This window comes from Salmo salar, chromosome ssa28, assembly GCF_905237065.1.
Source record: "Salmo salar chromosome ssa28, Ssal_v3.1, whole genome shotgun sequence".
Classification (NCBI taxonomy): domain Eukaryota; kingdom Metazoa; phylum Chordata; class Actinopteri; order Salmoniformes; family Salmonidae; genus Salmo; species Salmo salar.
The window spans coordinates 13,892,248-13,915,524 of record NC_059469.1 but is presented as its reverse complement, the minus strand read 5'-3'; the positions used below and the strand labels follow the sequence as shown (position 1 = coordinate 13,915,524).

Genomic DNA, 23,277 nt, shown 5'->3' with positions numbered 1-23,277 from the left:
TTCACTCAAGAAATTAAGCCACATCCTCACTAAGGAGTGTACATAAAGTGCCATTACAAGCATTTTATTTTTGTGAAAAACAAGAGAAAATAACACAACCAGGACCCTTCAATAGAGGGGAGAAGGTGGGTGGGATTGTCATGGCAAAAACAAAATCCTCTGTGTCACCACAGAGTTTCTTTTCCCAAACACCCTGATTTAAAGTAGTGAGGGGATTTTCTACCTGTGAGTTTGGTTGCCCAACCTGAAATCCCCTAGGGGAAGCCTCAGTCCAACAACCTCATTGATTTGTCTCATGAGTAGTGATAGTTGAAAATGATAAAATTATCAGTTTAATGAACCAGCGATTGGATGCTCAGATGAATAGGAAAACAGTTGGGATGGAGCTAATGAGGAGCAAAATTCAACAATCCCTCTTTAGGTAGAGAATAATGCCTGCTTCCTCTGTAAACACATTAAAGGCCTTATCAAGTCTTCAATAATACACAATATGTTGTTGTGATGATAAAGACCCATCAACCAACACAAATGGCTGATTTCAAAACTAACATGGTCTGGCTGGGCTCATGCCGTTCTTTCACTTTTTCCTTCTACACATGGATCACTTTCTCTTATTCATTCAACTGTCAACCTTTTCCCCTCTTACTCCACTTCTCACTCAGCATTCTGGACATTTCAGCCATGGCATCTACAGATAGATCAAAATCTAACAGTGCATTTTCAGTGAACAATTCTAAACCTTGGGTATAATAACCATTTCTACTGATTCCACAATTCTGTATATTTGGCAGGTGGATTTTTGGAAATAACTATTTAGCCATGGTCAATTGCTCAGGAGTTTTTCTTTACTACAAAACAGAAAATAACTCCCCATGGGCTGTGACTAGCCCATAACACAGGTTGGTGGATTTTCCTGGTCAGATCACATTGAAACCCTCCTGGCTCTACCTTGTTACAGTATATAGCCATGTGTCAATACCTGGGCCTAACACAACCTTAGCTTAGAGGAATTCTAGCTTGAAGACAGGAACTAGCAAGGCTTTCTACTAACAGACAGATGGCCTCAGCAGTAACTGAGAGGATAAAACAGCTGCATACACTGGGGGGGATATAATGTTGGCCGAGTGAAAAACTAATTGTGAGTGGTGACAGAGGAAGAGACACTGAGGTAAAGAAGAGATGTACAGTCATAGTAGAGCAGAGAATGACAAATAGAGATACACAAAGAAAAAGAGAAGAGAAACATGAAGATGCATCAGTGAATATACAGTACAGGGGTAAACAGGAGGGGGGGGGAGCGAGAGATAGATAGATACTGGTGTATTACACAGTCACACGCCTCCCATACTTGGAAACAGTAATGTACAAAAAAAAAAAACATAGAAAAATAATCAATATATAAACACAGAATCCCAAACAGTATGTTCATAAATCTAAGTGTTGTGTAGTGTGAAATGTTCTTGACCTCCCTGTATGAATCCATTTCCTTCATCACTTCAGGTTTCAGCCAGAGTCCAGCAATGGGTGAGTAAGCAAAAAAAGTACATCCGGCCAGTGCGCATCTGTGTGATTGGCTGAGCACAACCCCACCTGCTTTTCAATCTATACCCTGCTTGGACCACGCCAGTTATCCTGAGCAGCAACTGGGAAAAGTCTAATCCGGTAGAGAAAAGGTTGGCGGGCACATTCAATCAACAGCCATCTGACCTCCATGTTTGGTGGACCTCCACCTCCTCAGACACCACCAATAAGAGCTCACAGTTTTTCCCTCTCAGCTGGTGGCGCAGGAACTTCCTGTTGTGTGGATGGAATTGAAAGAACAGAAGAAGAATAAAGATATCAGCTTGTTATTCATTAGGCGTTAGACAAATATCGATCACCGTTGTGGATGGCGGCCGTGGAATGATCTATTATTTAGCAAAGGGAATGAGACTCTTAATGAACCTCTTATGTATTACTATGAGGCATCACCTAGTGGATACATGAATATAAATGGTTTTTTTGGATTCTCCACAATGCAATCGGAAAATATTCAGACCCCTTGACTATTTTGTTACAGCCTTATTCTAAAATCGATTAAACGTTTTTCTCCCCTCAATATAAACACAATATCAAAGCAAAAACAAGTATAGATTATTTTGCAACTGCATTAAAAATAACAAATATTACATTTCCATAAGTATACAGACCCTTTATTCAGTACTTTGTTGAAGCACCTTTGGCAGCGATTACAGCCTTGAGTCTTCTTGGGTATGACGCTACAAGCCTGGCACACCTGTATTTTAAAGTTTCTCCCATTCTTCTCAAGCTCTGTCAGGTTGGATCGGGAGCGTCGCTGCCCATCCAGGTCTCTCCAGAGATGTTTGAGCGGGTTCAATTCCGGGCTCTGGCTGGGCCACTCAAGGACATTCAGACACTTGTCCCGAAGACAATCTGCGTTGTCTTGGCTGTGTGCTTAGGGTCGTTGTCCTGTTGGAAGGTGAAGCTTCGCCCCAGACTGAGGTCCTGAGCGCTCTGGAACAGGTTTTCATCAAGGATCTCTGTACATTGCTTCGTTCATCTTTCCCTCAATCCTGACTAGTCTCCCAGTCTCTGGTCTGAAATAAATCACCACAGCATGATGCTGCCACCACCATGCTTCACCATAGGGATGGTGCCAGGTTTCCTCCAGACACGATGCTTGGCATTCAGACCAAAGAGTTCAAGCTTGGTTTCATCAGACCAGAGAATCTTGTTTCTCATAGTCAGAGTCCTTTAGCTGCCTTTTGTCAGACTCCAAGCGGGCTGTCATGTGCCTTTTACTTAGGAGTGGCTTCTGTCTGGCCACTCTACCATAAAGGCCTGATTGGTGGAGTGCTGCAGAGATGGTTGTCTGACCGGAAGTTTCTCCCATATGCACAGAGGAACTCTGGAGCGCTGTCAGAGTGACCATCAGGTTCTTGGTCACCTCCCTGACCAAGGCCCTTCTCCCCCAATTTCTAGGTTTGGACGAGCGGCCAGCTTTAGGAAGTCTTGGCGGTTCCACACTTCTTCCAGTTAAGAATGATTGAGGCCGGGCCTCCCAAGTGCGCAGTGGTCTAAGGCACTGCATCGGAGTGCTAGCTGTGCCACTAGAGATCCTGGTTTGAGTCCAGGCTCTGTCGCAGCCGCGTCTTAGGTCCGTTAGGATCACTTTATTTTAAGAATGTGAAATGTCAGAATAATAGTTGAGAGAATGATTTATTTCAGCTTTTATTTCTTTCATCACATTCCCAGTGGGTCATAAGTTTACATACACTCAATTAGTATTTGGTAACATTGCCTTTAAAGTGTAACTCGGGTCAAACGTTTTGGGTAGCCTTCCACAAGCTACCCACAATAAGTTGGGTGAACTTTGGCCCCATTCCTCCTGACAGAGCTGGTGTAACTCAGACAGGTTTGTAGGCCTCCTTGCACGCACACACTTTTTCAGTTCTGCCAACAAATTTTCTATAGGATTGAGGTCAGGGCTTTGTGATGGCCACTCCAATACCCTGACTTTGTTGTCCTTAAGCCATTTGGCCACAACTTTAGAAGTATGCTTGGGGTCATTGTATGCTTGGGGTCATTTGGAAGACCCATTTTCGAACAAGCTTTAACGTCCTGACTCATGTCTTGAGATGATGCCTCAATATATCTATATCATTTTCCTGCCTCATGATGCCATCCATTTTGTTAAGTGCACCAGTCCCTCCTACAGCAAAGCACCCTCACAACATGATGCTGCCACCCCCGTGTTTCACGGTTGGGATGGTGTTCTTCGGCTTGCAAGCCTCTCCCGTTTCCCTCCAAACATAACGATTGTCATCATGGGCCAAACAGTTCTATTTTTGTTTCATCAGACCAGAGGACATTTCTCCAAAAAGTACGATCTTTGTCCCTATGTGCAGTTGCAAACCGTAGCCGGTCTTTTTTATGGTGGTTTTGGAGCAGTGGCTTCTTCCTTGCTGAGTGGCCTTTCAGGTTATGTCGATCTAGGACTCGTTTTACTGTGGATATAGATACTTTTGTACCCGTGTCATCCAGCATCTTCACAAGGTCCGTTGCTGTTGTTCTGGGATTGATTCACACTTTTTGCACCAAAGTACGTTCATTTCTAAGAGACAGGAAGCATCTCCTTCCTGAGCGGAATGATGGCTGCGTGGTCCCATGGTGTTTATACTTGCGTACTATTGTTTGTACAGATGAGCGTGGTACCGTCAGGCGTTTGGAAATTGCTCCCAAGGATGAACCAGACGTGGAGGTCTACAATTTTTTTCTGAGGTCTTGGCTGATTTCTGTTGATTTTCCCATGATGTCAAGCAAAGAGGCACTGAGTTTGAAGGTAGGCCTTGAAATACATCCACAGCTACACCTCCAATTGACTCAAATGATGTCAATTAGCCTATCAGAAGCTTCTAAAGCCATGACATGTTCTGGAATTTTCCAAGCTATTTAAAGACAGTCAACTTAGTGTATGTAAACTTCTGACCCACTGGAATTGTGATACAGTGAATTAATCTATCTGTAAACAATTGTTGGAAAAATTACTTGTGTCATGCACAAAGTAGATGTCCTAACCGACTTGCCAAAACTATAGTTTAACAAGAAATTTGTGGAGTGGTTGAAAAACAAATTGTAATGACTCCAACCTAAGTGTATGTAAACTTCTGACTTCAACTGTATATATATATTTTTTTTTAAAGAATGATTGAGGCCACTGTGTTCTAGAGGACCTTCAATGCTGCAGACATTTTTTGGAACCCTTCTCCAGATCTGTGCCTCGACACAATCTTGTCTCGAACCTCTACGGACAATTCCGTCAACCTTATGGCTTGGTTTTTGCTCTGACATGCACTGTCAACTGTGGGACCTTATATAGACAGGTGTGTGTCTTCCCAAGTCATCTCCAATCAATTGAATTTACCACAGGTGGACTCCAATCAAGTTGTAGAAACATCTCAAGGATGATCAATGTTAACAGGATGCACCTGAGCTCAATTTTGAGTCTCATAGCAAAGGGTCTGAATACTTATACAAATTAGGTATCAGTTTAAACATTTTCATACATTTGCAAACATTTCTAAAAACCTGTTTTCGCTTTGTCATGATGGGGTATTGTGGGTAGATTGATTTAAAAAAAATAATAATTATATATACACACACACATACACATTTTAGAATGAGGCTGTAATGTAACAAAATGTGGAAAAAGGGAAGGGGTCTGAATACACTATGTAAAATGAACAATGCAAATTGTGATGGGCTTAATCCACTGGTCAGGACACCATAATTGGGATGACACACCCACACACGCAGTACCTGAGCTCATCAGGGTTTCCGATGGTGTGTGGGCTGCGTAGTTTGGAGTCGAGGTTGTAATAGACTCCGTCCACCTCCCGCACCCCTATCCAGTGCTGCCGTTTGAGTGGCAGGCGCAGTGGACCCCATCGCAGATTGGACGGGACGTTCAGGATGAAGCCTGTTACGTTGGACAGAGCTATACTGCCCACATCCCTGCAGGAATACAATACACATGTCAATCACACAGTCCATTGGTCTTGCAGAAGTGGATTTTCAGGAGCTACTGTAATGTTGTAAAATCCATGATGATGTCTGTAGGTCAGAGTGGGGTAATTTGAGCCAAGGGTTTAGTTGATCCACCCCTTGTTTCTAGGAAACCATACACAAAATGAATCATGTGACCGAATATTTAGGAAGAGATAAAGAGAGAAAAAGTCCAGAAAGTTAGGGCCCGCCAAAAATGTGATTTTAACAAAGTCAAATGAATTTGTGTTATAGGTTTCATGATGTTTGTATATAAACCAAAGTAGATCATTTTACACATCGGGGTCTCTATAAGCTACAATATGAGGTCCTAAACCTGGCATGAAAGTGCATCCTTGTAGCTGTGTGGACTAATATAATCAAAATGTTTGCCTAGGTGTAAGTTGAGCCAATGGCCACCATACCCCATACAAATGATCATTACATTGTCAGTTTTATGCATTGTATATGTGCCATGTGCATGAACTCATACCCTGAGTGTATACATCATGCCCTGTGTATACAAACATAAAACAAGCAGGGGTCTAGCCCCCCCTTGAGGTTCTTGAGAGAGCTGCCAAGGAAGTGAGAGAAGGGAAGATTCGAGCAGCAGCAAGGAATGAAAAAAATAGAATGACACTGAAGAAAATTACAAAAGTTACGATAGATTGGTAATTAACAGAAAATGTATGGCAAAATTACTGAAGATTTCGGTAACTTATTTTATGACATGGAGTCTGAGCTTGCTAAACGTATCAAGTCTCAGTTCCATTGGCTAGTAGCCTCAAAATGCAGGGAACTTGACAACGAAGTTGAGCTGCCTTACCCTGTCCCTACGCTCAACCTACCCCATTCCTGGTGTAAGCTGTGCCAAGAGACCACTTATTTTCAGACAAGCTGTGTTTTCAAAACTGTTAAGAATTCTGTTTACTTCCAGGGATACACAACATCCTGACATTTATGTAGATATCATTGTTAGAAAGAAAACAAATATTTCCCTTGACGGAGTGATGCTGAACGTAAAAAATATCTCCAACTTGTTTTGATTTTCAGAATATCTGTTTGGGTAATCATGAGTAGGCTATTCCTTTTTTTACTACCTTGTGGTCAACAGGGATTCAGAATGAAGAGGATATGTAAATAAGCCTTCATCTTTCCTCTATTTCTGGTGTACGGCCAGTGATTGAAGTTACCTAAATTGAGCAGGGCTGAGCTGACTGAAATAGTTGCTGACAACAGCACATGCACCAAACCGGAGAGCAGTAAACAAGATGGAGAGTATGAACAAGCACAGCACTGTGGTTCCAATGGCTCAGTGGGTTGGATGGTGTTTGCAACACCAGTGATGTGGATTTAGTTTTTCCTGCATGGGCCAAATGCATTACTTTGGATAAAAATGCATGAAAACACTTTGCGTTTTTGCAATTTAAAATTACCACCAACAGAATGTTATATATAAGGGGCATACAACCATCTCCACAGATTTGCTGCGAAGATAGAATTATTAATGTATTCTGGTATTAACCCTACAAATAGCATTGCTGGGAGATTTGGAAATCTATAGTCAACAATATAATAAGACTATCATATTCTCAGCAAATCTGCATATTGAAGCCTTGCTCTGAGTTCAAAGAATGAACGCCCGAGCAAGGCTTCAATTGCAGACATGGCTTACGGACAGTTCACCCGACTCTGCTATTCAACCAGGCAGCTTTTCCATTTTCCGTATGGATCGAACAGCGGCTTCTGGTAAGAGTAGGGGGAGGTGTATGCTTCCTCAACAATTCCTGGTGTAACAAAGTTGAAAACATCTTGAGCTCCTGCTCACCCCACCTGGAGTTTCTGATGGTAAAATACCCCACTATATGTAGAAGGAATTCACGTGTTTTATTATCACAGCTGTGTACATACTGCTACAAGAAAGCATCAAGGCGGCACTCCGTGAACTGCACAAGAACATTAGCTAGCAAGAATCCGCTCACCCGGAAGCAGTATTTAATGTCGCGGGAGATTTTAACCAAGCGAGTTTAAAACAAATTCTTCAAAAGTATCACCAACATGTATCCTACAAAGAGGAAACAAAGTACTGGACCATGAGGGAACAAAGCACTCCCCTGCCCCCACTTCATGTCTCTGTTCCTACTCCCCCCTACAAGCAGCAACTCAAGAGGGAGCCACCAACACAATAGTGAGGCGCTGGAGAGAGGAAGACTCAATGATGTTTTGAGGATACTGATTGGAATTTGTTCAAGATTCATCCCCTCAGGATTCATCCATCAACATTGAGGAATATACATTGTCATTCACAGGCTTCATTAGGAAATGTGTTGATGTTGTATGCACAATAACAATCCGGACATATTCCAACCAAAAACCCTGGATGAAGGAGAAATCCATACCATTCTGAGAGCCCGTATTGCATTCAATCTCAGCAGAACAAACCCAGAAGAATCAATGACGCGCAACACATACAAGGCAAGTGGGTACAAGCGCCACAAATCCATTAGGGACGCGAAGAGATATTATAAACTCAAACTTCAATCGATGTTTGACAACTCAGACTCGCAACGCCTTATGATAAGGACTACAGGCTATCACGGACTACAAAGGAAAATCCAGCTGTGTGGTGACCACAGCTGAAGATATTGTGTGCTCGCTGCAAGGCAGACAATACAGAGAAATCCAGGAAGGCTCTCGTTGCTCCAGACGACCACCAGGTGCTTTCACGCTCCAAGGCTGACGTGAGGAAAACTCTCAAAAGAGTGAATACTCACAAAGCCACCGGCCCAGATGGCATCCCTGGCCGTGTCCTTAGAGTGTGTGCTGACCAGCTGGAGGGTGTCTTCTCAGACATCTTCAACCTGCCCCTTTCCCAGGCTGTAGTCCCCACTTGCTTCAAGGAGACCACCATCGTCCCAGTGCCCAAGAAACCAAGGTGACATGCCCAAATGACTACCGCCGCGTCACCCTCACCCATCATCATGAAGTGCTTCGAGAGGCTGGTCATGGCCCACATCAAGGCTAGCATGTCAGACACACTGGACCCACTCCAATTTGCTTACCGCTCCAACAGATCCACTCAAGATGCCATTTCCATCGCTATTCACTCGACTCCAACACATCTGGACAAGAGGAAAACCTATGTGAGAATGCTGCTCATTGACTACAGTTCAGCTCCCTTACCGACGGGCAGACGGTATCAGAGCATGAAGTCTGATACCAACAGGCCATCTACAAGCCATCAGACTGCTGAACACTTGAACTGGACACCTGCACCGACTCTCCGCACCTTGGCACACATGCACTCACTCCCCACAATTGCTGCTACCAGACTCTTATTTACTATTACTGCACAAACATTTGCCCCCTTATCCCCCCCTTTCTCTGATACATGTAAATACCGCACTATAAAATTGTGCCTTCCTGTATTATTCTTACGCTAAAAAGTTTATTATACTCTACTGAGCCATTTACTTTATGTTCATCTTCTTATCTTTTATTATTTCTTATTGTTGTTGCATTGTCCAGAAGGAACCTGCAAGTAAGCATTTTGTTGGACGGTGAAACTGGAATATTCATCTTTAACTTACAATATGTGAATATTAAGCAATTAGAAAGATTCTAAAATGTATGTTACAAAAAAGCTGTATACATTTTCAATTTTTTTTTTCAAGTTACTTTTGTCCTCCAAAGAGGGAGACTGGTGGATGGGCCAATAAATAAAAAATAAACAAAAAACGTTAGTTAAATAACTAGACAGGGTAGAAGACCATATAGCTTAATGAGAACAGAGGTGTACCTTCTTTTATCCCACCAGACAGCCTCAAACCCTCGGGTCTGCAGGGCGGCCATAATGACATTCACATCATAGTTCCCATTTCCCAGCACACTCTTCTTGTGGGGGGTTACCAGAGTGCCGGGAGAGAGTCTGTGGAGAGAGGGATGAGATAGTGAGGAGGACAGAATAAACGAGAAAGAAAAAGTGTAAAAAAGGGAGAGAGATGCTGAGGGGGGAGAAAGAAAGAGAGGGGGAGATGGAAAGAGGGGAGGAATATGAGTGAGAGAAAATGGAGAAGATAAATCCCTCCCCTAGAGCAGTGTTTCCAAACTCCAGTCCCCGAGTACCCCCAGAAGCACACATTTATGTTGTAGCCCCAGACAAGCACACCTGATTCAACTCGTCAACAAATCACAACGCCCTCAATGAGTTGAGTCAGGTGAGTTTGTCTGGGGTTACAACAAAAATGTGTTCAGTTGGGGGGGTACTCAAGGACGAGTTGGGAAACACTGCCCTAGAAGACACAACCTTAACCCCTCACCTCTGGTAGATGTCCTGGAGTGTATCCCTGCTGAATGCCGCCCCGTCCTGGAAGACATTATTGAGCGCATGCAGAGCACACAGCTCCCGCCGTTGCTTCTCGTGGTAGATGGGGGTTGGAGGCGGGGCCGGAGGGGTCGAGAGATCATGCTCTCTCAGGTCCGACCTCTCCTCCCCCCTCCCGTCCCTCCCCCCACCTCACCCCCCACCATCCCTTTCTGCTTGCTCAGCTTCCATGGCATACAGCCCAGGTCCTGCAGCCCTCCTCCCCCCCTCCCCTTACCAGAAAATGGAGTACTCCCCATCACTGTCACCCTGTCGCTACGCTGACACAACTACTGTCGCCATGGCAACCTCTCAGCTGCTGGAGGGGCGTGCTTGTGGCAAGGGAAGGGGGAGGTGGGTTACTGGGTGACACTGAGGTGGCCCAGGCCACTTCAGCTAACCTGCTGTTTCAAAATTGCTGATTGGTAGAAAATTTTCAAAAACTTCTGGAAAACAAAACGTTCCAAGTGTGGAGTAAGGCCCAGACTGAATTATGAGAGCAAAAAGGAGGGTGTGAACATTTATGCAGCTACGTCAGAGTAAAAAGATAATGAACCCCCAAGGTCACATCTATGGCTAAACAAATACTAGGAAGAGAAGCAAGAGCATGCATCTCTTTTTTCAACTTCCCCCATTCTGACGTCTGTCCTCGTGACTTTTTTTTTTTTTTCACCTCAACTGTCACTAGACTAAAGTTTACTAGTTCTTTCCATTTCTAGAGAACCCGACGAGTACCACGGTTCCACCATGAGGAGTCAGTTCCAGTGGAAAAGATGTGAGGGACTTGATACATGAGGCTCTGTGATGTGTAGACAGACAGGACTCCTTAGGAATACAGCTGAGGTAGGAAAACGAGAGGCAGAAATGCATGTTAAATAAAGTTGTCACCACCCAAATCAAGTGTTTGTCATGCTGAAAGAAAAAGATAGGGATTACCAGGTGTTTTTCTAAAGCGTTCTTTCAGCAGTGGTCAGAAGGAAGGAACACAAGACACAGAGGGTAAACATTTATACTAGAAGCTGACTGGATAAGAGAAGCAGGCTTGTGGAATAGGCAACATCACACTAAACTGATATAGCTAGACAACAGGCGCAAGGGTCTAGGCATTCTTCACTATTCTGTGACAAGTGATATTTACGGATTAACGAAATATGTTTAAAATCTACATGATATTCAAATTAATCGCTCTAGCTAAAATCCAGTACAACGACTAGATTATACTATGGGCAGCTAGCTGTACACGCCACTCTTGATAGCGTAAACATGCATGTGAAACCTTTCATATTTCGTAGATGTTTCTGTTGCCACATACCTTTCTCTTTATGCGATACTACTGTAGTAGGCGTGTCATAATCCTGGTGAAATTAATCGTTTAGCCTCTTTTCCTGGGTTGTTTAGTCCTTTGTCTTTTGCACTTTTCCCCCTTTCTGGCTCCGTAGATCCCATGAGCATGCGCAAAACGTCATTCGCTTGTCATAGGCTGCGTCAGACCTATCTGCGTAATGTAGTCCCTCCCGTGAGACTTCGAAACCCGAGATTTCAGTTTATTTTCATATAAAAAGGGCGTGACCAAAAATGTTCCACAATGCATCTTTTGAAAAAAAACATCCGATCTCTCCAAAAAATAAAACCGGACACAATTAATGGAAGTGCTCTTTTGATTTAGAGTTACACCACCAGAAAATACAGTCACTGCATTTATTTTCTGAGGCATTTTTTTTAAAGCTTCAAATAAATTATGAAACCATGGAAAAAGGAAACAAGATATTGACATTGTTTTTTTACAAAACAAGCTATTACCCAACAAGCCAAGGCCAAGTCTTACATACTTAACAATAATTCATGCAGAGACAAGGAACTCATGAGGATCAATTCCCCAAAGAAGATAACTTACCCAGATAACAAACCTAGAATCCAAGTGACAAAAAAATATATAAAAAAATTACACACTCCCATACGTATTTATTTGGACAGTGAAGCTAAACCTTTTACACTGAACAAAAATGTAAACGCAACATGTAAAGTGTTGGTCCCATGTTTCATGAGCTGAAATAAAAGATAACGGAAATGTTCAATACTGACAAAAAGAGTATTTCCCTAAAATGTTTGGTTTACATCCCATTAGTGAGCGTTTCTCCTTTGCCGAGATAATCCTTCCACCTGACAGGTGTGGCATATCAAGAAGCTGATTAAACAGCATTAACATTACACAGGTGCACCTGGTGCTGGGGACAATTAAAGGCCACTCTAAAATGTGCATCTTTGTCACACAACACAATAACACAGATGTCTCAACTTTTGAGGGAGCAATTGGCATGCTGACTGCAGGAATGTCCACCAGAGCTGTTGCCAGATAATTGAATGTTAATTTCTCTACTGTAAGGCACCTCCGTTGTTATAGAGAATTTGGCAGTACGTCCAACCGGCCTCACAACTGCAGACCATGTGTATGGCATCATACGAGCGAGTGGGTTTGCTGATGTTAACGTTGTGAACAGAGTGACACATGGTGTTGGTGGGGTTATGGTATGGACAGGCATAAACTATAGACAATGAACACAATTGCATTTTATAATTATAAATGGCAATTTGAATGCACAGAGATATCGTGACGAGATCCTGAGGCCCATTATCGTGCCATTCATCAGCCGCCATCACTTTGCTTTGTCATTATGGCGTATTGTGTGTAGATTGATGAGGGGGAAAAAAACTATTTAATCCATTTTAGAATAAGGCTGTAACGTAACAATATGTGGAAAAAGTCAAAGGGTCTGAATACTTTTTCAGAATGCACTGTATGACACTTTCAAATGGGGGACTAGATACATAAAGTGCAGCATTCATTTCTAAACGGTAAAAGATATGTATTAAAATACCCTTAAATAAAAGGTGACATTCTGTACTGTCATCTCATATAAAACATTTGATCTTAAATCCAGAATGCTGGAGTATAGAGCCAAATTAAAAGTTTCAGCTTCACTGTCAAAATAAATATGTAGGAGAGAGTAAACCTAAAACAAAGTACTGGCTACCAAGGCTCGGAAATGTGTGAAAAAACTGCAGACACAAACTAAACTTGAAGCAATTACCCTTTTTTTATTTTTTATTACAAAGTTTAAAACATGTAAAAATAAGCAATGTAAATGAAAAACTAGGTATCTCTGGCTAGAAACCTTAAAATGGAACCCCAAAGCAAAGACTGATCAATAATCCTGCTTCCAAGTACTTCTGACCAGAAAATCGACAGAAACATATTGACATCTACGCCTCATTTTGCGAGCTGTGCCTTCAAGGTGTCTATTAGCTCCTGTTTCTTGGTCCCTGTGACCTTCACCCCAAACCGTCAGCTTACCTAGGGTACCTTTCTGTACGTGAGCCCTCAGCTCGTCCTCAGACATCTCCACCTTAGGCTTCTTCTCTGCTCCGCCTGCATCCTCAGCTGAACACACACAGGGCCAGGATGTTACAATATTTGTTGCAGTATATCAACAGTGAGACAGCTCCTGCTGCCAGCGACTATACTGTTCTTTACCCAATTTGCCAGACGCAAGTGTAAATCTCTCCAATGGAACACATAGCAAGTGAACAATATCTCAGAAATGTAGATTATAGATTTCTCACCTGGTTTGCGTTTGGGTGCAGTCTTTCCCTCTGGGTTGTAGTCAGCAGGGTACACCAGATCTTTGAACTCCTGAGCCAGGGAACCAAGACACTGGTCCATCATTTTCACCTTGGGCACTGAAGGAGAGGGAGGTAGTGAGAGAGGATAAACAAAGAATGGACAAGAAAAAGTGAGTATGAACACTGCCAAAAGATTTTGTCTTCAGTATTTTTGTGTATAGGTAGTACCAAAGGCACATACAGTGCCTTCGGAAAGTATTCAGATCCCGTTAATTTTTCCACGTTTTGTTCGGTTACAGCCTTATTCTAACATTTATTGAATTGTCCCCCCCCCCCCATCAATGTACAAACAATACCCCATAATGACAAAGCAAAAACAGGTTTAGAAATGTTAGCTATTTTTTTAATTTTGATATCAAATTTACACAAGTATTCAGACCCTTTTACTCAGTACTTTGTTGGAGCACGTTTTGCAACGATTATAGCCTCGAGTCTTATTGGGTATGACGCTACAAGCTTGGCACACCTGTATTTGGGGAGTTTCTCCTTTTCTTCTCTGCAGGTCCTCTGAGGCTCTATTAGGTTTGATGTGGAGCGTTGCTGCATAGCTATGTTCAGGTGTCTCCAGAGATGTCCGATCCGGTTCAAGTCCGGGCTCTGGCTGGGCCACTCAAGGACATTGACACTTGTCACGTAGACAATCCTGCTTTGTCTTGGCCGTGTGCTTAGGGTCATTGTCCTGTTGGAAGATGAACCTTTGCCCCAGTCTGAGGTCCTGAGCGCTCTGGAGCAGGTTTCATCAAGGATCTCTCTGTACTTTGCTCTGTTCATCTTTCCCTCGATCCTGACTATTTTCCCAGTCCCTTCCGCTGAAAAACATCCCCACAGCAATGATGCTGTGATGCTGAATGCTTCACTGTATGGATGGTGCCAGGTTTCCTCCAGTCTTGGCGCTTGTCATTCAATCCGAAGAGTTCTTGTTTCTCATAGTCTGCGAGTCCTTTAGGTGCCTTTTGGCAAACTCCAAGCGGCTGTCAAGTGCCTTTTACTGAAGAGTGACTTCCGTCTGGCCACTCTACCATAAAGGCCTGATTGGTGGAGTGCTGCATGGTTGTACTTTTGGAAGGTTCTCCCATCTCCACAGAGGAAGTCTGGAGCTCTATCAGAGTGACCATCGGGTTCTTGGTCACCTCCCTAACCAAGGCCCTTCAACTGCTCAGTTTGGCCGGGCGGCCAGCTCTAGGGAGAGTCTTGGTCGTTCCAAACTTCTTCCATTTAAGAATGATGGAGGCTAGTGTTCTTGGGGACCTTCAATGCTGTAGAAATGTTTTGGTACTCTTCCCCAGATCTGTGCCTCGACACAATCCTGTCTCTGAACTCTACGGACAATTCCTTCGATCTCATGGCTTGGTTTTTGCTCTGACATGCACTGTCAACTGTGGGACCTTATAGACAGGTATGTGCCTTTCCAAATCATGTCCAATCAATTGAATTTACCACAGGTGGACTCCAATCAAGTTGTAGAAACATCTCAAGGATGATCATTGGAAACAGCATGCACCTGAGCTCAATTTCAAGTCTCATAGCAAAGGGTGTGAATACTTATGTAAATAAGGTATTTCTGTTTCATCACAGCGCTTGATGGTTTTTGCGACTGCACATTTTCTGGACTGACCTCCATGTCTTAAAGTAATGATGGACTGTCATTTCTCTTTGCTCATTTGAGCTGTTCTTGCCATAATATGGACTTGGTATTTTGCCAAATAGGGCTATCTTCTGTATACAACACAACTGACTGGCTCAAACGCATAAAGAAGGAAAGAAATTCCACAAATTAACAAGGCACACCTGTTAATTGAAATGCATTCCAGGTGACTACGTCATGAAGCTGGTTAAGAGAATTCCAAGAGTGTGCAAAGTTGTCATCAAGGCAAAGGGTGGCTGCTTTGAAGAGTCTCAAATATATTTGGATTTGTTTAACACTTTGTTTACTCCATGATTCCATATATGTTACTTAATAGTTTTGATGTCTTCACAATTATTCTACAATGTAAAAAATAGTAAAAATAAAGAAAAACCCTGGAATGAGTAGGTGTCCAAACTTTTGACTGGTACTGTATATATGGCGAGAGAGAGCGAGAGATGGGCCAATGCTGTTTCTTTTTTAACAATCCGAGAGTGCCACTATCTCCTCCAAACCAATTACTGTGTTACGTTGTTCTGTTTATTTCTGAGTTTTCAAAACCTATGAAGATGTCCAGTGCAGATATGCAATTTGTTGACACCACAACTAAGGTGCCAAAGCTCCTCGTAATTTACCAAACTTACCGGAATCTTCAGTAATTATCAGAAAATCTATGGCAATCTATCGTAACTTTGGTAATTTATACTTAAATAACTGTTACAAAATGTATTCATATACACTGAGTGTACAAAACAAGAACACCTTCCTAATATTGAGTTGCACCCCCCTTTTCCCCTCAGAACAGCTTCAATTCGTCGGGACATGGACTCTACAAGGTGTTGAAAGCGTTTCACAGGGATGCTGGTGCATGTTGATTCCAATGCTTCCCACAGTTGTGTCAAATTGGCTGGACGTCCTTTGGATGGTGGACCATTCTTGATACACACGGGAAAGTATTGAGCCTGAAAAACTCAGCAGCGTTGCAGTTCTTGACACAAACCGGTGCGTCTGGTACCTACTACCATACCCCATTCAAAGGCACTTAAACATCTTGTCTTGCCCATTCACACTGAATGGCACACATACCCAATCCATGTCTCAAGGCTTAAAAATCCTTCTTTAATCTGTTTCCTCCCCTTCATCTACACTGATTGAAGTGGATTTAACAAGTGACATTAATAAGGGAAAATAGCTTTCCTCAAGCTTATTTTTCTCAAATTTGGTGCACAAATTGGTTTACATCCCTGTTAGTGAGCATGTCTCCTTTGCCAAGATAATCCATCCACCTGACAGGTGTGGCATATCAAGAAGCTGATCAAACAGCATGATCATTATAAAGGTGCACCTTGTGCTGGGAACAATAAAAGGCCACTCTAAAATGTGCAGTTGTGTCACACAAGACACTTCCACAGATGTTGAGGGAGCATGCACTTGTCATCACTGATTTTGTCATCACTCATCAATAATTTCCACCATAGCTGTTGCCAGATAGAGAAATTAACATTAAATTACCATAAGCCAACATCGTTTTTGAGAATTTGGCAGTACGTCGAACTGGCCTCACAACCGCAGACCACGTGTAACCACAGCAGCCCAGGACCTCCACGTCCGGCTTCTTCACCTGCAGGATCATCTCAGACCAGCCACCTGGACAGCTGATGAAACTGTGGGTTTGCACAAGCGAAGAATTTCTGCACAAACTGTCAGAAACCATCTCAGGGAAGCTCATCTGCATGCTTGTTGTCCTCACCAGGGTCTTGACCTGACTACAGTTCGGCGTTGTAACTGACTTCAGTGGGAAAATGCTCACCTTCGATGGCCACTGGCACACTGGAGAAGGGTGCTCTTCACAGATTAATTCCGGTTTCAACTTCACCGGGCAGATGGCAGACAGCGAGTATGGTGTAGTGTGGGCGAGCGGTTTGCTGATGTCAACGTTGTGACCAGAGTGCCCCATGGTGGCGGTGGGGTTATGGTATGGGAAGGCATAAGCTACGGACAACGAACGCAATTGCATTTTATCAAAGGCAATTTGAACGCCCAGAGACACCGTGACGAGATCCTGAGGCCCATTGTCGTGCCATTCCTCCGCCACCATCACCTCATGTTTCAGCATGATAATGCACAACCCCATGTCGCAAGGATCTGTATACCATTCCTGGAAGCTGAAAATGTCCCAGTTCTTCCATGGCCTGCATACTCACCAGACATGTCAACCACTGAACATGTGTGGGATGCTCTGGATCAACGTCTACGACAGCGTGTTCAAGTTCCCACCAATATCTAGCAACTCCGCACAGCCATTGAAGAGGAGTGGGACAACATTCCACAGGCCACAATCAACAGCCTGATCAACTCTATGTGAAGGAGATGTATCATGCTGCATGAGGCAAATGGTGGTCACACCAGATAATGACTGGTTTTCTGATCCATGCCCCTACCTTTTTTTAAAGGTATCTGTGACCAACAGATGGATATCTGCATTTCCAGTCATGTGAATTCCATAGATTTGGGCCTAATGAATGTATTTAAATTGACTGATTTCCTTATATGAACTGTAACGCAGTAAAATCGTTGAAATTGTTGCGTTTATATTTTTGTTCAGTGTATTTACTTTTTTCACAATTGTTATATTTATTTAAAAATCATCTTATTCAATTACTTAATATATTATACCACATGTACCTGTACATGTGATAAGAGGGCCAGAGATTATTACAAAACCTGTGATAATCTGAAGTACCGAATTACCGAACAAGGCCAATAGATGTTTTGTGATATATTTAAACGATTTTATGCAATCTACCATAATTCTGGTCATTTACTAGTAAACTTTACTAGTAATATACAGTTGAAGTCAGAAGTTTACATACACTTTAGCAAAATACATTGAAATGGAGTTTCACAATTCCTGACATTTAATCCTAGTAAAAATTCCCTGTTTTAGGTCAGTTAGGATCACCACTTTATTTTAAGAATGTGAAATGTCAGAATAACAGTAGAGAGAATTTATTTCAGCTTTTATTTCTTTCATCACATTCCCAGTGGGTCACAAGTTTACATACACTCAATTAGTATTTGGTAGCATTGCCTTAAATTGTTTAACTTGGGTCAAATGTTTCGAGTAGCCTTCCACAAGCTTCCCACAATAAGTTGGGTGAATTTTGGCCCATTCCTCCTGACAGAGCTGGTGTAACTGAGTCAGGTTTGCAGGCCTCCTTGCACGCAGACGCTTTTTCAGTTCTGCCCACAAATTTTCTATAGGCATGAGGTCAGGGCTTTGTGATGGCCACTCAAATACCTTGCCTTTGTTGTCCTTAAGCCTTTGTTGTCCTTAAGCCATTTTGGAAGTATGCTTGGGGTCATTGTCCATTTGGAAGACCCATTTGCGACCAAGCTTTAACTTCCTGACTGATGTCTTGAAATATTGCTTCAATATATCCACATAATTTTCTTTCCTCATGATGCCATCTATTTTGTGAAGTGAACCAGTCCCTACTGCAGCAAAGCACCCCCACAACATGATGCTGCCACCCCCATACTTCACGGTTGGGATGGTGTTCTTTGGCTTGCAAGCATCCCCTTTTTTCCTCCAAACATAACAATGGTCATTATGGCCAAACAGTTCTATTTTTGTTTCATCAGACCAGAGGTAATTTCTCCAAAAAGTACGATCTTTGTCCCCATGTGCAGTTGCAAACCGTAGTCTGGGTTTTTTATGGCGGGTTTGGAGCAGTGGCTTCTTCCTTGCTGAGCAGACTTTCAGGTTATGTCGATATAGGACTGCTTTTACTGTGGATATAGATACTTTTGTACCTGTTTCCTCCAGCATCTTCACTAGGTCCTTTGCTGTTGTTCTGGGATTGATTCGCACTTTTCGCACCAAAGTACGTTCATCTCTAGGAGACAGAATGTGTCTCCTTCCTGAGCGGTATGACGATTGCGTGGTCCCATTGAGTTTATACTTGCGTAATATTGTTTGTATAGATGAACGTGGTACCTTCAGGCTTTTTGAAATTGCTCCCAAGGATGAACCAGACTTGTGGAGGTCTACAATCTTTTCTGAGGTCTTGGCTGATTTCTTCTGAGTGTGAAGGTAGGCCTTGAAATACATCCACAGGTACACCTCCAATTGACTCAAATTATGTCAATTAGCCTATCAGAAGCTTCTAAAGCCATGACATCATTTTCTGGAATTTTCCAAGCTGTTTAAAGGCACAGTCAATTTAGTGTATGTAAACTTCTGATCCACTTGAATTGTTATACAGTGAATTATAAGTGAAATAATCTGTCTGTAAACCATTGTTGGAAAAAGTACTTGTGTCTTGCACAAAGCAGATGTCCTAACCGACTTGCCAAACCTATAGTTTGTTAACAAGAAATTTGTGGAGTGGTTGAAAAACAAGTTTTAATGAATCCAACCTAAGTGTATGTAAACTTCTGACTTCAACTGTACTTACACTCCCTTTACAACGTTAACCGCAAAACTGTACAGACTTGGATACACATCATCCCATATGAATAAAAAAAAACCGTTTTAAGTTGGCTGCTGTTTTGCTTGTTTACAGCTGGTCATTTCATAGGGAATTGTAGTAGGCGCTCTTGTAGTTACGTCACCAACATTTCGAGAATAAAGGTACTAACACGGCAGCTGTTCTAAAACCTGGCCGAACACTCTATATATGGCTCTGGGTAGAAGTAGCAAGCATGTGGTGTGTGTGTGTCTTACTGGTGTGGTCCTCTATGTGCTCCGGGTCCATGAGATCTAGTGCCAAGGCTTCCAGGTTCCTGTAGTGCTGCTGGAGGACTGGGTTCTCAAAGGCATCACTTCTGCAGCACAGGAAGAGCAATACAGCGCATTCAGAAAGTATTCAGACCCCTTCCCTTTTTTCACATTTTGTTACATTACAGCCTTATCTAAAATGGATTAAAGAATTCCCCCCCCCATCAATATACATACAATTCCCCATAATGACAAAGTAAAAACAGGTTTTTAGAAATGTATGCAAGTAATAAAAAAAAAACTTATTGACATAAGTATCCAGACCCTTTGCTATGAGATTTGATATTGAGCTCAGGTGTATCCTGTTTTCATTCATCATCCTTGAGATGTTTAATATATATATATATTTTTTTAGGGGTAGATCAGCTTTAATATTGCAGATAATATATACAGCACCAGTAAAAAGATTGTACACACCTACTCATTCAAGGGTTTTTCTTTATTTTACTATTTTCTGCATTGTAGAATAATAGTGAAGACAAAACTATGAAATAACACATATGGAATCATGTCGTAACCCAAAAAAATAAAAATAAAAAAAGTGTTAAACAAATCAAAATATATTTTATATTTGAGGTTCTTCAAAGTAGCCACCCTTTACACACTTGGCATTCTCTCAACCAGCTTCACCTGTCATGCTTTTCCAACAGTCTTGAAGGAGTTCCCACATATGCTGAGCACTTGTTGGCTGCTTTTTCTTCACTCTGCGGTCCAACTCATCCCAAACCATCTCAATTGGGTTGAGGTCGGATGATTGTGGAGGCCAGGTCATCTGATGCAGCACTCCATCACTCTCCTTCTTGGTCAAATAGCCCTTACACAGCCTGGAGGAGTTTTGGGTCATTGTCCTGTTAAAAAACAAATGATAGTCCCACTAAGCGTAAACCAGATGGGAGGCGTATCGCTGCAGAATGCTGTGGTAGCCATGCTGGTTAAGCAAAGTACCCCCACACAATCAAACCTGCTCCTTCATGCTTCACGGTGGGAACCACACATGCGGTGATCATCCGTTCACCTACTCTGCTTCTCACAAAGACATGGTGGTTGGAACCAAAAATCTCAAATTTGGACTCAGATTTCCACCAGTCTAAAGTCCATTGCTCGTTTTTCTTGGCCCAAGCAAGTCTCTTCTTCTTATTGGCAGTCCTCATGAGAGCCAGTTTCATAGTTTTTACGACTGCACTTGAAGAAACTTTCAAAGTTCTTGAAATTGTTCATGTCTTCAAGTAATGATGGACTGTCGTTTCTCTTGGCTTATTTGAGCTGTTCTTGCCATAATATAGACTTGGTGTTTTACCAAATAGGGCAATCTTCTGTATACCACCCCTACCTTGTCACAACACAACTGATTGTCTCAAACGCATTAAGGAAAGAAATTCCACAAATTAACTTTTAACAAGGCACACCTGTTAATTGAAATGCATTCCACCTCATGAAGCTGATTGAGAGAATGCCAAGAGTGTGCAAAGCTGTCATCAAGGCAAAGGGTGGCTATTTTGAAGAATCTCAAATATTAAATATATATATTTTTAAATTTTTTGGGTTACTACATGATTCCATGTGTTATTTCATAGTTTTGATGTCTTCACAACTATTTTACAATGTATAAAATAGTAAAAAATAAATAGTAAAAATAAAGTAAAATCCTGGAATGAGTAGGTGTGTCCAAACTTTTGACTGGTACTGTGTATCCCATATCTGCACAAAATTGAAAGCTCTCTCTCACAACCCCTGCTCACAAACACACATGGGCTCTGGGATTTGCAACCATTATCCTTTCTCACCCACTTAACTCCACACACCAAAACACACACACACCCCACCTTCCATCACAATACATCCGCACATACTGCGTCTTCTATGTCCACTGTTTGCTGTGTTTAATCTCGAAGATATTGATTGAGTATTTTGTGTTCCAGTTCCTTATATTTGAAGATGTATTATTTCGCTAATTATCCTTTCTTCTAATGCCGACTTATCAATTCATTAAATACTACAAATGGAAAGTCTAATACTAATTATTTTCCAACATCTAGAATGGTATAGTGTAGTAGTAGTTTATTTCTTTAACAATTGTTGCATTTTATTGCTTTTCTATATATTTTTTATTACAATCATGGCTAGTATTGGGTGTTGCATTATTTGACTCCTCTATGGGAACGTTGTAATATTTAGAATAGCCTTTGTGTCGCAGAACATTTGGTTATCAATATACAGTTCATCGGCTACGAGAGCTACACGTTTCCTATTTAATCTATTCTCCTCGAAGATTGGGTACAGAACTTTGGGCCGTTCTGCTTTTTCCTTCGGGAACTGATCATTCATGCCTATTTTTGTGCCAGCAAGTCTTTTATCCAGGCTTTTAACCTTTATTTTATCTTTAAAGAAACCAAATTGAGGCCTTCCGGGTGGCGCATTGGTCTAAGGCACTGCATCGCAGTGCTAGCTGTGCCACCAGAGATTCTGGGTTCGAGTCCAGGCTCTGTCGCAGCCGGCCGTGACCGGGAGGCCCGTGGGGCGGTGCACAATTGGCCCAGCGTCTTCCGGATTAGGGAGGGTTTGGCCGGGAGGGATATCCTTGTCTCATTGCGCACTAGCGACTCCTGTGGCGGGCCGGGCGCAGTGCACGCTGACCAGGTCGCCAGGTGTACGGTGTTTCCTCCGACACATTGGTGCGGCTGGCTTCCGGGTTGGATGGGCATTGTGTCAAGAAGCAGTGCGGCTTGGTTGGGTTGTGTTTCGGAGGATGCATGGCTCTCAACCTTCGCCTCTCCCGAGTCCGTACGGGAGTTGCAGCGATAAGACAAGACTGTAACTACTACTAATTTGATACCACAAAAACTGGGGAGAAAAAAAGGGGTAAAAAATAAATGTTTAAATAATTTTTTTTAAATTTGGCAAAGATTGGGCGCTCATATCTCTGTCCGAAACGGTGTACACATTCGAGTTGGATTTTGTTGACAGCTTCGTGTGGGATCTGAAGCTCTGTAAGGAGGAACTCCCTCACTACACCCTCAGGAACTTCTTCTTTCTATTGGATACCAGTAAGTACCAGATTTTCTCTCGTGGATCTAGTCTGTATGTCAAGTAAGGCTTCTCTCAGAAAGATGTCCCTTTTAGCTTGTTTGTATCTTTCTCCATTGTCGCAGTTTTTTCATCACTCATCTCGAGGCTCGCCTTCAACTCCTTTATATCTTTACTGACTAATTCAAGTATGCCCAGTTTGTCTTTTATCGATTAAAACAGATCGGTTTCCACCCTTACCATTCCCGGTGGTGAAAA

General features: G+C 42.4%; 1 protein-coding gene and 1 pseudogene across 1 annotated transcript; both read right to left on the bottom strand.

Moving 5' to 3' along the window:
* Nucleotides 1–37: 37 nt before the first annotated feature.
* On the bottom strand, nt 38–11,454 carry LOC106589528 (josephin-1). The gene is given in 6 exon segments (XM_014179623.2): nt 38–1,794; nt 5,320–5,514; nt 9,344–9,472; nt 9,864–10,038; nt 10,041–10,745; nt 11,220–11,454. Coding segments are annotated over 5 exon segments (729 nt in total). The 5' UTR covers nt 10,168–10,745; nt 11,220–11,454; the 3' UTR covers nt 38–1,691.
* Nucleotides 11,455–13,175: 1,721 nt separating this feature from the next.
* LOC106589198 (X-ray repair cross-complementing protein 5-like) overlaps nt 13,176–23,277 on the bottom strand; it is a 17,153-nt pseudogene continuing 7,051 nt past the window's right edge.